Source organism: Zootermopsis nevadensis, unplaced genomic scaffold (genome assembly GCF_977971745.1).
Source record: "Zootermopsis nevadensis isolate Lab colony 2312 unplaced genomic scaffold, Znev_1.0 Znev_ptg000019l, whole genome shotgun sequence".
In the NCBI taxonomy this organism is placed as follows: Eukaryota; Metazoa; Arthropoda; class Insecta; order Blattodea; family Termopsidae; genus Zootermopsis; species Zootermopsis nevadensis.
The window spans coordinates 7,262,056-7,280,234 of record NW_028259151.1 but is presented as its reverse complement, the minus strand read 5'-3'; the positions used below and the strand labels follow the sequence as shown (position 1 = coordinate 7,280,234).

General features: G+C 37.9%; 3 protein-coding genes across 6 annotated transcripts in view; 1 reads left to right on the top strand and 2 right to left on the bottom strand.

The window, feature by feature from the left end:
• On the bottom strand, positions 1 to 4,583 carry RpL23 (ribosomal protein L23). The gene is made up of 5 exons (XM_022085216.1): positions 4,442 to 4,583; positions 4,177 to 4,260; positions 2,542 to 2,670; positions 371 to 484; positions 1 to 131 (listed from the first exon to the last, which is right to left on the bottom strand). Exons 1-5 carry the CDS (start codon positions 4,452 to 4,454, stop codon positions 49 to 51), a joined length of 423 nt encoding a protein of 140 aa, XP_021940908.1. The 5' UTR covers positions 4,455 to 4,583; the 3' UTR covers positions 1 to 48.
• A 451-nt stretch (positions 4,584 to 5,034) lies between these two features.
• On the top strand, positions 5,035 to 12,856 carry LOC110840293 (metaxin-2). Of its 4 annotated transcripts, none has more exons than XM_022085214.2 (7): positions 5,041 to 5,287; positions 5,366 to 5,548; positions 5,648 to 5,724; positions 6,485 to 6,577; positions 7,372 to 7,536; positions 8,569 to 8,645; positions 10,824 to 12,856. In XM_022085214.2, the coding sequence occupies exons 1-7, from the start codon at positions 5,242 to 5,244 to the stop codon at positions 10,984 to 10,986; spliced, it is 804 nt and encodes a 267-aa protein (XP_021940906.1). In that variant the 5' UTR covers positions 5,041 to 5,241; the 3' UTR covers positions 10,987 to 12,856. The 4 variants fall into 4 exon arrangements, with proteins under 4 accessions (XP_087207726.1, XP_021940906.1, XP_021940905.1 ...); XM_022085213.2 differs by having other exon boundaries at positions 5,357 to 5,548; XM_022085215.2 differs by having other exon boundaries at positions 5,053 to 5,287; positions 5,381 to 5,548.
• Positions 12,857 to 14,000: 1,144 nt separating this feature from the next.
• The window catches only part of pio (zona pellucida domain-containing protein piopio), a 37,074-nt gene continuing 32,895 nt past the window's right edge, over positions 14,001 to 18,179 (bottom strand). The window contains exon 9 of the mRNA XM_087351599.1: positions 14,001 to 17,896. Within this exon, the coding sequence (XP_087207725.1) occupies positions 17,690 to 17,896 (207 nt within the window). The 3' untranslated portion in view covers positions 14,001 to 17,689. The remainder of the gene's footprint in view (positions 17,897 to 18,179) is intronic.

The following is an 18,179-nucleotide window of genomic DNA, read 5'->3' as shown; positions in this document are numbered from 1 at the left end:
TATATGATTAGCTCTTTATACAGAATTTTTTGTGTACAACATGGGAAGTCAAGCAATACTGCTTGCATTTGAAGCAATCCTTGGCCACAGATCTGCACATTCCTTAGCAACAGGACCTGTAATGGCACTACCTGCAAGAGAATTGTATAGGTGTTTAGAAAATGACTGTTTACTATGTACAATACAGGACTTTCTTACTGAAGTTACCAATCTACATGTATAATCAATATGGATTAGGGTACACATGGTTACTCAATTTTTCACTACATAGCAATTCTAAATTTATGCCATCAGATCACAAATTATGAACAGAACAAGAAAGAGGTCTATTCACTGCTTCAAATCTAAGGATTACTTTGTTTTACCTTACCTTTCATTTCTCCTTTGTTGTTTACAATAACACCTGCATTGTCTTCAAAGTAGATGAAGACACCATCCTTCCTGCGGAATGGCTTGCGTTGCCTGATTACTACTGCAGGCATTACTGAAAAGTATTCCAAGAAGAAATAGTTTTCATAAAAACCTTGATGTAGATGGAAGGATAATCTCAGGGGGGATCTATGGGAGAAAGGAGTTGAAAGAGACTAGATTTTGTTGGCCCAGGACAGGGTCCAGTGGAGGACATTGATTGGTGAGTTCGGTGATGAACCTTTGGGTTCTGTGAGCCATCTAGTTAGTTTGCAACTGAAATCCACTGTAAAACTGTGACTTGTGAAAACCTCAGGATCATATGGCTACTAGGTTCTTAAAGTACATAAACAGGCAGACTTAAAATACTAAAATGAAGTAGGATGAAGATACAAAGCCAGGGCTGGAAACAGGCAGTGACCTCTCAGTTCATTATAAAGTTTTTCAGTGGAAGTGGCAGCTGAGACCTTCACCAAATTTGTGGCTTGGAAGGAAGCAGAAGTGGAGGAATGAAGCAAGGAAACAATATACAGTGGTGCCAAACATAGCATTGTGGAATGCTGGTTTCCAGTGAATGTTTTGTTTAACGCATTTTCATGCAAAAAATCAAACCACCTATGAGATGATTGATCACTCACAAAGAGAAGCCACCAATTCTACTGAAAGATACTACAGACACCTACCAACTCATGTTATAAAACTTTATATGCTTTCATGTAAATAAAGTAAAGCTGTCCCACTATATGCCACGTAGGTGCTTGGGGGGGGGGGGGGGGGTATAGCTCCTACTCATTCTTAACCTAAGCACTAGATAGGGGTGAGTGGTCAGCGTCACGCCCCAGCCGCTTTTGAACACCCCCCCCCCCCCATTGTATAGGAGGCTGGTCAAGCCTCAGTCAGTCTGGACGCAGAGGCTAGAAGAAAAATTCTCTGCCCCTGTCAGGTATCAAACCCTGGTCACTATACTGACTGAGCTACCCAGCTCATTACATGCTTTTATGCATACACTCAAAACAATGAATTTATAAGTGCATTCATAGCAGGAACTGCTAAATGAATGAAAAACAACAGCTACATTAGCTTAAGAAACATCTGACATGCTGAAGTGGTTCATCACTGAACTCATTGTTCCCACATAAGCCAACAATCAAAGAACTTGGGATTATAATCATGGTTCCTCATGAGCTCTGGCTTCATGGAATTGTTTCCCAGAGTTAATACAGCAATAAGTATGACGCAAGCACTAGGAAAGAAGGTTGTGAGGTTTTCACGGCAGTTAGTCTGAAGATGATTGTCTTCCATAAGAAAGGGCTTTATAATGTTTCTTATAATCAGAAAATAAAAGAGGGGGTATTTGTTGGTTATCAGGACACAAAACGTGAGTCGAATATCTGGACTTGGATTGAACCATCGATACAACTTTGTTGATCCGGAATCCGGTGCACACACCAAAACAATAGAGAGATTATGGGGATCAGCTAAGTGGCAGAATGAAACACTGAGAGGCACGGCACGACATCATCTGGATTCATATTTATCCGAGTTCATGTGGCGGTGTACAAATGATAACGGCGATATTTTTAAAACGATTCTAAAATCTATAAGTGAATCTTGGCCTCTGGCAACAGGTTGTTACAACAATAAATTTCAAGTATGTCATTTATCCACACACATTAACCTAACCTATTTTTAAAGCGATGTGTCCCGATAACCCACAAGTACCAAAGAGGGTAAATATGTGGGTTGGTCAAAGAAAACCTGTTCAGGGATTGTTTTGGACAAAAGAGAACGGCTGTTGAGAACAGATCCAATAGGAGTTGAGGCAGGTGTCCCATTGATGCTCTAGCATTGACATCTTCATCAAACCTCAATCTACAGCCCTTTAACACTTTCTTGAAGGGGCAAAACATGGAAGTCAGTGACAGGTTTGGGTTGTACAGGGGATATCAAACACATTCCTGTGCATGAAGCTCCGGGTGTCCCAGAAAGTGTGAGTGACGGGGATGGGCACCACTGTGCAATGCAATGACAAGACACTCCTCACAAGCATGCTGGGATGCTTTCTAGAGATCAGTGGCTCTTTGCTTACATATGTGTCACTATGAACATCTTTAATAAAATGAAAAACTTTACCCTTTTTCCTGAGCTCAGGCTTGCCCTTCTTCACAGTGGCCACAATCATGTCACCAGAGCCTGCTGCTGGCAAACGGTTCAAGCGACCCTTTACTCCCTGCACAGCAATTACATACAAGTTCTTGGCACCTGTAATAATGAAATGTTCACTGTCATAATGGCAATGCTACAAAGCATTTTGTGATTTCCTCAACACTGTCACAACTTATTAATTACTAATATCTTCCAAATAATTATTCATACAATCTTGTTCACTACAGTACTTCCACTAAATATTCCTGGAGACTCAAATCCCCATTTAACTCATAAGACCACTGATTTCGCCATCATGATTATTAATACACCTGAAAGTGCAATACTAAATAGACCTTATCACTGGGCAAGTCTTGAACTGTACTGTATTAACTGTTTCATGGCGAGGTTCTTCATACACACCTGATGCAAGAGTTTTTGAAGCATGTAAAATTACATATTAAAAACTTGTTGGATTCTTCACACATTTCCCTAGTATACAATGTGGCTTGAAAGAGACTAGTGATAATATTGCATCAACTTTTGATTTTGCATAAAGCAATCTTTCAGAAGCAAGAATCTCCAATTATCAGTGCATGGCAGATGAAATTGCAAATGAAAATCTGGCTACTGAGATCTCCTAATGGCATGATGACCATACCAAATTCATCAAAATACTTCTGATATGTGCATCTGTGTAAATAAGGCATAATTCTAATTACAATGAATTCCTGTCTGGCTACCAATTATGTAAGGTGGTTTAATGGAGAGGTGTTTTCTCCATTAAACCATCTCACATGGCTGGTAGCCTGATTGGAATTCATTATACTTTGTCACTGTGAAAGCTTGTATTATGGGGCTGCTGGCTAGATTTTAAAGCCAGCAGCACCATGTGGAGACCTTGATGCACAACAAATAAAGAATAACTCAAGGATTCATGCGCACACTTAAGCGTCCAGAATTTGACGCATAGCCACAGTACACCGAGTTTCAAAGAGGATATTTCTGAAGAAGACAGCCTGTGCCATAACATATATATACAACAACAGAAGACATCAATTTATAATTTAATGTTTTACATATACCTAAATGTAACGAAGGATCCTTGTACTTGAATTTTTATCAATTGAACAAGTTATTTTAATTTCAATCTTAATTTAATTTTAACAGTAATATATTCTATCCAATAGTATAACCATTTCAACTACTAATGTTGTATTATCATATTCACATGAACTTCAACAATCAAGAGAATCGTACATGACCTGAAGATGATCCTGTTCTGATCCAAATATATGGTATAATTCACAACTGAATAAACCCCAAAACAGTTGCGTGGATTGACATATTATATTGTTTAATTTTAGCAGTTAATAATGATCGATGCTGATATTTATTCAACCAATCAATACTAGTTTTGGCACATGTCCTTAGGAGCACATGCTGACAGTTTGAGGTGTGGAATTTGGTGCAAATACCTGCATGATAAAGGCCGCAAGTTCCTTTAAAATGCAAAAGGTTTCTGCCGAAACGCGTAAGATTTCTAGAGCCTTAACTAAAAGCATTTACAGCAGGCCAGTAATTTAAATACAATGTTGGAATACTTTACGCAAATCTACTTACCCGTGTTGTCTGCACAGTTAATGACCGCTCCAACTGGAAGGCCCAATGATATCCTAAATTTTGCTCCTGCGGAGCCACCACGTCCTAAAATTTAATCATTAACAAACCCATAAATAAACATTATATGCAAAAGTATATATACTTGTTATGTAATACAGACAAACTAAATAATATTTCATCCTTCATTTTAATCACATGATTCGCCTGCAGTGTCGACATTAGTCTAGATAATTACAGATTAAATAACGGAAATTAATAACCTCACCTCTCTTCGACATATTGTATCCTTCTACAAAGGAAGCTTAAGGGCGCGTTCAATTACACTTGTGCTCTAGTGATCACAAGCGTTCGCGTATCCTAGCGTTTATGTGCTTACAGGTTCATTTTTGTTAGGATCGGTAGGGGTCACTACTGATATCAAATGGATCTCCAGCTGTATAGGTAAATTTCAGAACTGACATATTCTGAAGGGAACTTACTGTGGGGTATTGACCGTACCTGTCCTCTAGGGCAGCATTTCTCAACCTATGGTACGCGAGCCAATGTTGAGAGGTACGCGAACAAAGAAAGAAAATCAATATTAACATAAATAAGTTTTCCCTGAACGAATTTGGTTGGTGGTATATTTAATGTGTTAATTTAGAATTAGTGGTACGCCAGCGAAAAAGTTGAGTTTCCCTGCTCTAGGGGAAGGGCGTATGAACAAAAATAAAGAAATCCAAAGTGAATTAGCTGTAATATATCAAAAGATTGAAGTCTAAATAAATGTTCTACGTGCTAGTATCCATCTACGAAATAACGTCGGAAGAATCTTCGTAATCTAAGGCCGCCAGAAGACAGCCATCTTTAAATTTTGATTATAAACAAGGAACTTGTTATTAGACGTCATGTACATATATTTTTGGTAAAACGCGCTCGTTTCTTTTCTCTGAACATCTTACTCGATTCACAGTTTCTGAACGTACTTACAGGGGCACCACTTACACAACAATAACAAGATTTTAAGTGTACCAACATATGTAATTTGCATGTTTTGGTTGTTGCTTGTTAGTGGTTCAAATTAAGATGCCTTCCGTGTTATTGACAGAATCTTTGGCTTTAGAACTTGGAGGTATGTTAGTTTATAATTACTTCTAAGTATCTCGTTCTCAGTATATAGGATCGACATATGTTGTTTTAGACAGAACAGGCAATTCTATTCCAGCTCATGAGCCATGGCCCCAAGACGTGAAGTTATTCCAGCCGTACGAAGTAGAACAAATATTATTGCCAGACAATGCAAATTGTCTTGCAGTGCAGACATTTCTGAAGATGTGTGGCCTGGATTTTGAAGTCGAACAAAGGAGCAATGCAGAATACATGTCACCATCAGGTAAACTAAACTTTAAATGTTATTTTTCGTTTCACGTATCTTAATTGTATGTTCATATCTCGAGAAGTGATATGCAGGTACGGTGTGTTTTGGTTCTAGGTCGTGTGCCATTTATCAAGTGTGGTGCTTTTCTTATTGCTGAATTGGATCCAATTATTTCTTTTGTCAACAACAAGGTAAAGAAATATCAAAACTGAAGAAGCGGGCATGGCTTCCCGTATCTTTCATCCCATCTTCCACTGTAGTTTGTTATTTTGCGGTATTCCATTCACACTTCTCCTACAACTGCAGTGTTACCAGTTATAGCAATTCAGTGTTAGATTACTTATAACATCATAATTAGAATTAATCTCAGTATGAAGTGACAGTTGAAGATTGCTGTTTTCTGGAATGTAGCGCTGTGTAGTCTGGTAGATTTTGACATTGTTTTGAAGGAGGTTACTGTTTCCTTCACCAGTGAGATAAATAAACCATGCACAAAATGGTTGTGTTAGATAGGAGTAATATATGAGCAATACCTACTTCAGAAAATAATAGTGACAAGAAGCATACTCCTAAAAATATGTTTCTTCTGTTCACTGACACTACATGGCAGATTTTCCAGGGAAAAACTTAATTTGGGGTATTTGTACCATGCACTGGTTCTTGTATTTTGGCATACTATTTTTTGCCAATCATGAGAACTTTTATAACACTATAAGAAGATGAGAGAACATTCATAAGAAAATAGGAATAATTCTCAATGCCTATTGGCTGTCACTTATTTTTGCAATTTTATCTTGTGATGATAAAGGTTTTCCCCCTCAAATTTTGGGTACTTACAAGTTATGTAACATTACATTTCTTATGGAAAATTGTTGTTTTTAATGGAGATATTAATAGGTTTTGTCACAATTAGATTCAGCAATTGATTAACATGAAGCTGTGTCTTTCCAGGGCATTAGCTTGTCTGACAAGATGGACAATGCGCAGAAGGCAGATATGAGAGCTTACATGTCCCTTGTCAATACAGTTCTTGCCAATGCTGAGGTGAGTCATAATTTTTTATTATGATGATTCTGTTTCCATTATTTTTTTTCTAACATCTTCAGGTTGTCCCTGCTCAAGTTTCTGATGTCTGTCCAGCTGATAAGGTGAAGGAATCTGTTTCTCAGGTTTCTAATCCAAATGGTAGGATGTCAACAGAGAAGTTATACAGCACAATATAAGAAGTTGTCCCACTATATGCCATGTAGGCTCGGGGGGGGGGGGGGGGGGGGGTTATAGCTCCTACTCATTGTTAACCTCAACACTAGGTGGAGATGAGTGGTCAGCACTACGCCCTGGCCATGCTGTACCCCTGGAAATGGAACCTGGTATTCACCGGATAGGAGGCTGGGTGGGCCCCAGAGCCAGTCTAGATACAGAGGCTAGAGGAAAAATCCTGTGCCCCCGTCGGGGATCGAACCCTGGTTGTCCAGTCTGTGGCCAATCGCTGTGCTGACTGATCTACGCCGAAATGGGGTCTAATAATCTTCATATTTCAAAACTCTTATGCTTGTATGTTACCAGAAATACCCAATATCTAACTAGTTTGTCCTAGGCAAAACTAGAACTGATAGGAACTGAAACTTAACATAATGTAACTTACAGATGTAGTGTCTTGTCCACTTTCCAAATCACTGTTATATATTTTCCATCCTTTATCTGAGTTACAGGGAAGTGTGCTACTGCATGTAGTTCTGTGGGCCATCAGTGTATGTATGTATATATATATATATTGTAGTGTGGGGTCGGTATTAAAACAGGTGAATCGTGATGGTATTAGATATAACATGTTGCAGTTATATATAACATGGTGTGACAAAACAACACTGCAAGAAGTAACAAAACCACGCTTTGGGTCTGTGCTGCCATGGCCGCTGAATCATGTCATCGTCTGGCAGAAGCGTAGCCAGGTCGTGAAGAAGCTTGGAGTTTTGGGCTGGGCACACAAAACATTGGATGAGGTAACTTATACATCATTTTTATCTTCAAGTACAGTTTGAATCTTGTTCCTTATTTTATTTAATAAATGCAGAGGTTATGTAACTCCAAAAGAGAAATTACAGGATAACATTGGTCAGAGATTCACAGGTTATTTAAATCACTGTCTCAGCTACAGAGGTTGTTCGTCATGCAACGAGTACTGAACATAAACAATGAATTGGAATTGATTGATTATGGCACATTTAGCATACTGTTCCATAATTCTGTTGAAAGGATTGATGAAAACAGCTAATTAAGTTGGAATCCAAACAATTGCACAGTAGTGTTCTGTTTGATGCTGTGAAAGAAAAGATGCTTGAGTAATTAAAAATGAAACTGTGATAAATATTTTGCAATAAATTTTTTGTTAACTGTTCATAATGCATGGTGTATGTTCTTTAGACAAAAGTAGATCTCAGCTCACTTGGTAAAATTATGCATGTGTTAGAACCGTACATCCCTAAGTGACCCGAGTAGGTAGGTCAAGTGGAAATGCTTTTGACTTGTATATGGTTTCTGTTGAATCGCACGCTATCCTGATAGGGTTTTAATGGGGTTTGTTTGCCAGATCTTTGATGTGAATGCAGGATAGTTTCTTAAAGTAGGTCATGACAGCTTCTGCCCAAAACCTTTTCCTTTCAAAATTATATAGTCATTCTGTCATGTCATTTGTAGCTAAGTAGTACCTTTAGATAATAAAGAGTTACTGGTCTACAAATCTACCAAGTAATCTAGAGTCGGCTGGCTAACTACTGCTTCATGTTTGGGTGTCCCGGTTTCAAATCTTGGTCCGGAGACCAGCTATCCTGTTTTTTTTCTCATGATTTTCCTCAGTTCCTCCAGGCATATGCCAGGATAGTACCTTAAATTAGGCCATGACTGCTTCCTTCCACATCCTTTCCAATTCATTATTCATTATCATCTTCTCACTTGACGCTACTTGAATCTGAGCCACTGGAAAAATGTCGTTAAATAAAGTATAAATAAGCTGGTGAACATGTTTGTATACACAGGTGTACCAGGAGGTTGAGAACTGTTGCAATGCACTGTCAGTGAGACTTGGAAATCAGCCGTACTTCTTTGGCGACAGGTGAGCTAGTTTGTGGTTTACTTGGGGAATTTGTATTGCAAAACATTTTATTTTGTTTACCATCAGACACAAACACTGTGCATGTGCACATGCATTTGTGTGCAGTCACTCATGCCTGATGATGAGGCAGCAAGGAACTCTTAAACATAGGTAAACTTTTACCATATATGGTATTGTAGCCTAGAAGACAGCCATATTCTGATTTAGGATCCTAGATTGTGAGCTGATAAAACAACTTACAGGCTCCTTGCTGATATTTGTTAGTGACATTTCACAATGACCTCTCTTGTGTTGGGCAAGGCTGTAGTCTAGGCATCACAGAGTTTTCCTCCAGGGTTTCTCTGTGTCATCCCAACAATTACTCCACTTTCATCATCATCTCGCAAAAAGGGTCACAGCAGGAGCGTTAAATGTCGCGGTCCCGATCGAACCCATGTACTGATGGGTCATGAATCCTGCTAACCACCAATGCACACCATGCTGAATGGTGTGTACTGGACATGAAAAAAAAAACAATGACCTCTTATATAACTTGGTGATAAACATAATTTATAAATGCATTGTAGATGTTTATAGTGACTTTTCAGTGACCTACTATTGTGATTTATGTAACTGTAGTTGACTGATGCTGGCTAATTAGTTACACTTCTTTCCCACTTTACGGAGAAGCTGTGGATGAAATAAGCAGTACCAGTTAGTCATTTCTTCAAACTGTTGGCTTAGTATTTAAATAAATATGTCAGATCCATATGAAAAATTGTTGCATCTTCAGATTGTGTGGTACTTATAATACTTATGGTTTGGGTTTGAATACCAAGTCATTGCGCAATTGTAAAACACTGTAACCTTATGTAAGATTTGAGGTTTTTTACAGCGGTGAGTATGAAGATTTCTGTCTTCTGGGTTGTTGCCCCACACACCCTATTGGCATATTCATCGCCCTGATGACGGAGGCAGTATGACCTCTGAAAAGTTGGTTAACATTGACCAGACTACACAGCACAACAACCCAGAAAACAGAAATCTTCACTGTAACCTTACCTTCAGACATGCATTTCTGTGTGTTAGACACTTCTTCAGATGTGTTTTCCTTCCTGTCCTTCAGCAGCTGACTGCAGTTTGAAGGCATTGGAAACAGGACGAATCCCACTGTATAGTTGTACCTTGTTTCATGGTAATTCATTTTGTACTACACAGCACAGCTCCAGGACATAGATTTGGTTTGAAGCTAAAGGAACTTCGTAGACACATTAATTTTTGTTGATGCAGCAATTCTTGAGGTCTATGGAAGTAAACACAGAGAAAACTAAGTTTCTGTTCCTTTAAAACTATGGAAAGTTAAAATATTTATAAATGACTGTATCCCATTCATAAAGAATTTAAGAACAAGATAAATTCAGGGATTGCCTGCCACCATACAGTTTTGTTTTCCTGTCTGCTGTCTAAAAGCAAAGATTCAAATATTCTGAAGTATAATTTTTCCCTTGTTTTGTATGAATGTAAATCCTGATCTCTCAGGTTAAGGGAAGGACATAGATTGAGGGTGTTTGAGAACAGGGTGCTTAGGAAAATATTTGGACCTAAGACAGATATGTGACAGGAGGGTGGAGAAAACTGCATAATGAGGAACTCCATAATTTACACTCTTCACTAATATTATTAGGAAGATCACAGCAAGGAGGATGAGATGGGCAGGGCATGTAGCAGATCTGGGGAAGATAAGAATTGTGCTCAACATTTTGGTTGGAAAACCTGAAGAGAAGAGACCATTTGGAAGACCTGGGCATAGATGGAATGATGGTATCAAAGTAGGTAATAGGGAAATGGGTTTGGTAGGTGTGGATTGAATTTATCTGGCTCAGGACAGGGACCAGTTGTGGGCTCCACAAAAGGTGGACAATTTCTTGACTAGCTAAGCATACTGTTAGTTTCTCAAGAACTCTTCTCCATGGAGTTAGTTTGTCAGCAAATGAATAGTATCCTGGTTGAAGGCGTTTCTTGAGTGGAGCCGTGGGTTCAGAGGTGGTTGTGAATCCAGTTGGCAAATTTTCGTGTGAAACTCTGCTTGAAGATGTATTTGGAATTCACTCCCACCTATAACTTTTGCACATTAACACACAGTAGTTTTGCAGCGAAAAGTGGAACGTACTTCACATATTATCCATTATCGTGTTGCAGACCGACTGAATTGGATGCTCTAGTGTTTGGTCATCTGTTCACAATTCTGACCACTCCACTGCCCAATAACCGGTTTGCAAGCATTGTGAGAGGCTACTCTAACCTAATTGATCTGTGCAAACTTGTGGAGAAGGAATACTTCGAGAGGACAGCAGAATCTTAATGCAGCCATCGTGCTCAATACAGTGATGAAAGGACCTTCTGTTAATGGCCTTCAGGAATATTGAGTCACTGAGTTACTTATAATGTAAAGTAGTAACAAATGTTCTTTTGCTATGTTGTGTGTGTGTGTCTCATCATAAGGTAAATTGGTTTTCTTTGTAACAATCAGGAACTGCTGCACCCAGATGTCTGTGATTTCTCCCATTTTTAGATGATTTATGAGTATTTTTATTATTTTCAAAGGCTTTATTTTCATATAGAATAGTCTTTGGGATCATTCACGCATATCTATCGAAGTGACCAGACTGAAAACTAAAATTGGTGGTACTGACAAACTGAACTATAATACCAATACCACGTATTCAGCTGTTTATATATTGACGGTAAGGATATGGGAATATACTCTTTTGGTAATTTGTAATTATCTTTCAGTTTAATGTGATTCTTCCATGGTTATAGTTTTTTATATTAATTTGTCTGGTAACAGTGGTATATAATTAAAACAAGAAAAATCAGACCCAGGTTCCAGGTATGTAATGGTGGTTCTGATGCTCTGAAAGATAATGATGTGACTGACTAGTATTTGGCAATTCAACAGCAAATAATGAGGTATAGAGAGGTATTTTTCAGTTTGTTGTTATTGTAAATGATTTACGTTTCAATGAAAATAGATATCTTTGCAATGAAACGTCCTGAAAGATGCTACGGATATATAATTCACAGTGAAGGTTCACTGTAAATTATTTGCCAGTAAAATCACTATACTCACCACGAGTTTATAGTAGCTGCTGCAAGCAATTGGAATTGAAGTATTTGTTTATTGAGATCTATGCAGAGGAGACCACAGCTCAGTATAATGAATTCTTCTCAGGCTACCAACCATGTAAGGTGGTTTAATGGAGAAAACACTTTTTTTTTTTCTAAATTAAACCACCTAAATGGTTGGTAGCCTGAGAAGAATTCATTACATTATCAATTTTATCATTCCTGTGAAGAAACAGCATGTTTTTGCTTAGCAGCATGTCACAACACTACATTCTTTCATAACTCAGTGAGGTATGGAAACTTCCATAGAAGTACAGTGAATAGTATCTTCCTATTATTATTCTTCTTTTCTGGTTTAACAATGTTTTCTACATTTTCCGGTACCCTTTACGGGTCCCCAACTTTTTAGTTGGCTTGATCTATGGTCATTCAGTAGGACTCCCGTCGCAAGGCCTCTACCTATTTACAGGACAGCACAACACAGAAAAACATCCATGGCATGAGTGGGATTCGAACCTATGGTCCCCGCGACCAAGCAGCACAAGACCCACGCCTCAGAACGCACGGCCACTGCTGACCCCATCTTCCTATTATTACAAAATATATTTCTTCCTTACAAAAGTACTTGTCCACATTTTGATCAGACACACCATTTCCACTTCCAACTGATAGCAGGAATGGTAGCATTTGTAACAACCATTGTACCACCCTTGAGCAAGTCAGTTTGTTGATAGAAACACCTGTTAGAATACTCAAATTTTTTTTATACAAATTGTTACATTTAACACAAGGAAGATTTGTGGAGGAAATGTAGTATATTTTCAGGAATTCCTTTCTCTTATTTGTGTGAAAAATTTTACACGAAATCATATTTTTGCTGCCATTGCAATTTTATAGAGAAAAACTACATACACCTGCAATTTTATTAACCTTTGATTACTAGTTAAATGTTTTCAGTGGTTGCCACAGTACTTTCATTGATTAACTTTTGTTAAGTGGGAGAAATGCATTTAGAGTCTATTTATATGTGAATTGTTATATTATGCTAGTAAGAAGGAATTATTGTAGTTGACAAACTTATAATAAAAGATTATTATGGTTGCAAATTTTTTTTCCTTTACTAACCATTTTGATGCCTCTCCATGGTGGTTGTTTCAAAAACTATACTTTTGATTACCCCAATATTAGTCTTGTCTTGTTTATGTCATTTAACATATAGCCCTGAAATTACACCAGTGTTCCTGCACAATTCTGCTTTATTTTGTATTAGATGTTAATATTTTATTTAATGTCAACATAAAATGTAAGGACTACAAAATTGATATATTGTAAAAAAGTGGTTTACCCAGGTTCTGCAGTTATAGCACTGTGCGACTGATTGTGGATACTGTAATAATAAAACTGATTAGTCACAGGATTCCCAGCACTTGAAACAAGAACTTTGTTCTGTCTTAATGTCTATAGACCTGAAGGTTGCTGTCTTCTGACTCAACGCTATGAAAACCTCAGATCCTACAGTCTATAGACTTATTTACAGCACATTAATATCGAGTCCTAGAATATTCTAACAGTATTGTGAGACCTTTTTTTATTGTTGTAGACTATATTGAAGTTTAATTTTACAACAGCATAAATTTTTACAATTTGTAAATAGCAGCTGTAAATGTAGTAAAACTGAATTATCTCCTGATGGTACACATTCAACAAGGTTAGAGTGAAGAAACATGCAGAATTTGAAAGCATGGTAGATACCATGGTCAGGTAACCTGTATGTCCGTAGTCGTCCATTTCAATTTTTGTCTCTGAAAGTTCTGCAAAGATACAGTTTACCTGTTTTGAGTGGCTCTGATATGTTGACTGCAGTAACAAAATATTAAGAGAAATTTGAGGTTTCACAATCATGAAGATATGACCTTTCACGATTCTGACATGTTGTCTTGTTGGCCATCACTGATGTTTTGGAGGAACACGTTACTCCATCTTCAGGGCAGAAGATACACATTCCTTTAAAATGATGGTAACACCTACAAGACTACAGCATCACAATCCAGAAAGCCACTGTTTAGAACCAGCCCATAACATAGCATAAGCTAAGTTATGTACAGTTTATGAAGAGTGAAATGTAAGTGGCAATTGCCAGCACTCAGCAAAGTGGACAGAAATTTTGCTTATACATAACAGATCATAATATGCAGCTGGTTATCCATAAAATATAATGTGTGAAGCATGAGTGAAATCTTACCAATTCAATAATTTTAAAGACATCAAGAATGTTGAATTATTATTTTCACATTTCCATCATAACCACTTTGACAAAGAAAAAATATTGCTACAACTGCAACAGTTTCTTTAATCTCAGAGCTATATTACGAAATACATAATTAGAAGTTATTAGACATACTGGAGGAGTATGTTTTTCTATAATTTTCAGGCATTATGGATACATATTGGGAGCATTTCCCAGAAATTTGTAAATTCTTGTTATTTTGAGGTTGCCCTGTATTCTCACCTCCAAAGTGTGACCTCAAACAGTATTTCTATAAATACTGGGCCAGTTCATAGTAACTTATTAGGGAAAGACATTGACATGCTTCCAATTTAAAATAGAGTATTAGTATTTCAGGCATATTTTAAAATTATTCCTAATGATATCAAGATCAGTTTTGCCATATACAGTTTTTAGATTGCTCAGAACTCTTGTTAATCGCACAAAGCAACACGAAATGGATAGGACAAACATCTGAAAGGAAAGTAATGACAGATATAAAGTGTCAGTTTATTATTGTTCAATTAGTCAATATTTTGCCAGTATGTCATATCCTTTCAGTTCTAACTTCTCAGGAAATATCTCCTGCATTAGCCACATGTGCTTTCAGTTTGATATACATTTGTGTCCCATATGTACACCACATAGCATCATCCTTTAATTACATACCCCTGTCATTAAATCAGCATTCAGATTGTGCTGGTGACACAAAGGCACAGCCTGCACTTTAGCTTTACACTCAGATGTATTCAAAATCTGATAGTAAATTCTAATACTATAAGTTGCAGAATACATCAGAAACTCTCTTTCCTTTTACAATTATTCATTAAGTCATGTCTACACTATAGAAGGTTACAGTGTGCGCTAGCTACAAAAAAAAATATGTACAACAAAATCTTTTTCTCATGGCAAAAGTCCAAAGCCCCATTAAAATACACTTATTATTTTCTTATGACAAAAACATCAACAGTTCAATGGGACTGTGAACCAGAGCCATGCTATGTGATGTTTCAACACCTCCACCATAAGCAAGCTAAGTATTTTATATTACATCACAACTTGTTGCAATGTAAAATTAAAGTCCCCTAGGGGAGAAAACAATGATATCAAAATAGGGACCACAGATCCTATGAAGCGTGTTACTCTCCAGGCAACGGTAATTTTACTGTTCAGATCCAAGCTCTTTAAACCTTTGGGATAAGGTATGGGGGGAGAGGGGTTAGAATAAGGAAAAAGCAACATCCAATCAGCAGGCCACTGCTTATCCAGTGTATGCAACTTATCTGTCCTGAAAATATTTGACATTAGCTGCCTCCACAGGGAAAAACTGGTGACAGCCTGTGTTGCGACATGGACAGAATCTAACCATAGTGAATTATAATCCTGTTTGGCAATACCTGACCAAACACTAAAAGAAATCAGCATGTGAACTTCACAAGCAGAGCAAAGGAGAATTTGGTCAATACTCTCATTCTGAATAGTAAATATTTTTCCTTCTCTTTGGTACCACCCACATCGAAGTTCCTGCATTTCTTCTAGGGCTAAAGAGCTAATTTCCAGACTGTAGGGGGTTTGTGTTGTGCTGCAAGGGCTCATTCATGAGACACATGAAGTTACCTAATGCTGTTGGCTACTTAAGCAGTGGTTTAGCTGCTCTTTGAAGATGGAAAGACTAGTATAAACTAATTCTAATATTCAAACTATGCTACAGTACAGCAGCCTCCCTCCAAACCATAAATTATCCTTTTTCAAATCATATTCAGAATGAATCCAAACAGTATGTGCTTTCAGACATTTTCAGACCATAGTGCCATTGAAATCTAGAGTTTGTCATAGTAGTATGTTTGTATCCATAGTTTGCAGAGTGAATTTCATGTTACATAATGCAACTATCTATTGGTTGGTTTACCATCTCACACTTTGAAAGCTGCTTACTTTCCATTTATATCAACATCCACACCATTTCGATGAAGCACGCAATATTGTAATAAATCAACTGACTCTCAGATGGAGAAATGGATACAGAATGTGCTAAAAAGACACAAAAGATGATACAATCAGCTCCTAGATGCCCCGACATTTTAAAATTAAAATTATTGTGGTACAAGAACAGATGTTTCCCAGCAGGGATAGAGTTTGCTCTTCACCACCATGTCCAGACCACCTCTGGGGCCCACCGAGCCTCCTAACCAACAAGTATGGTAGCTCTTTCCCAGGGGTTTAAGCAGCTGAAGTATGAAGGTGACTATTCAGCTCTACCTATTGATATTAAGAATGCATGGAGCTGTGCCTCCACACACCTCCATACATCTGAAAATGGTGTGGTGCTTATTCTTTAAGCACAAGAACAGATGTCAAAAGTGGAACCACCCACCTGGACTGAACAAAATTCTTACTGTAGTCTCTATAAGACTGAATGCCAGAAAGATATGATGAACAATCAGTCTATTTATGACAATATCTGCTTATATTTAATGCGAATAATTCTACCTGATGTAGGCACTCCGCAAACATAATCTTGTTGATATGTGATTGAATACATTCTGTTCATAGATAGAAAGGATGTGGCACTGTTCATACCCACCACCAACCACACATTGAGTTAACTTGCTCCTACATACACACAGCATGCAGGATGAAATAAACGAGTAAATTATTAAGGATATGCAGGTTTGTCAATGGGATACATGAATGGTTGGTTCAGAGACTGGAGAGTCCAATTATTCTTGCTAGGGATGAACCCTGGAAAGTGTTAGCTATCATGTCACTAGATAACACCATACTGACTACACATCTCCCAAAAAACAGTTGTGGTACTCAATAACGTGATCCTATCCAATATTCACTTGAGAGTAAAATTAAGCGTAACTCTGTTCATCTGTGTGATAAACAGCTGCACAGATTTCATTTATTAAGTTATGTTAAAATTTACTGGAGATTTCTGACATGAAAACACATATAAATTAATGAATCAAAACTCAAAGTTTTGACAAGACATTGCACTCCCATTTTTCTAATACTGATTCTGAAGGTAGTGCCAAGGGTGCTGTGTGACGGGACAAATTCATATGTATCAGAACAATTTTATTCTTCAGGGACCGACACCATGCCCGACTTGAGTAGCTCATATCCATTTGACAATAGGCAAGGACTGAGGAGTTATGTGGACATCTGCCAATCCCTTGATAACAGTTGCCAACAGATTTGTTGTCAAATGTCATCAATTAATGATTCAAATAAAAGTATAAAAATAGACATGCATTAAATATGTAACACAAAACAGCGATAGTGGAAGACTACACGAAGACACCTTGTCAATATGGCACAATTCTTTCATCATGCCCAGACAACTTGCCAAGCCATTGTAACATCAACAGTGTCTGTTGCAAACAGAGAAAAAGCAGAGTAAGATGCAAGTTCCTGCAGTTCTGCGAGTGTCTCATTTGTGTGGGCAAGATTCAGTATTGAAAGACACAAGCCGCCACCACTGTGGCACTGCTGTAACCTAAGATCAGTCATAGCATGCCATTGCTTTCACCCTCCGTCATAAGGAGAAGTGTGCAAGGGCTGAATTGTGTGCGGAAATATGTAAGTGTAACAGACTTTCAAACACCCGCACACAACATTTTTTATCATATCAGTTCTCTACCACAGGGTATCAACCATTAGTGACCTAGCTGCTGTGGCTATATGCAGTGTTTGTGTAAGGACCACTGTAGATGGAGCTGCCAGTAGTGGACGCCTCTTTCCTGTGTCGGCGGCGTGCCAGTAGAATCAAGATGGCAGCAATTACAGCCAACATGAGTACCAGGCCGGCAATTGCAATGCCAATGGCAAAGTTTCGTTGCGAGATGCAAATGCTGTTTGGGTCATCAGGTGTCTGAAAGATGTCATATATCACATATTTAAAGAATATTCACATGACTTGGAAGCAAAAACGTTCCCAGTGTCAATACAAGAAAGAATGGTTACTGAAATGATCATGATGAATTCCATACAAGGGACCATACAACAGGTGCAATGCTCAACTCCTCCCATATCTGTTGGCATGTCAGGATAAAGGAAAACTGGTTTGCCTGACTGATGTCCTCAGTTCATCCAAGCAAACACAAAGAATATCACAAACTAATCCAAGACTACTGTCGTCACCACCACCACATCCT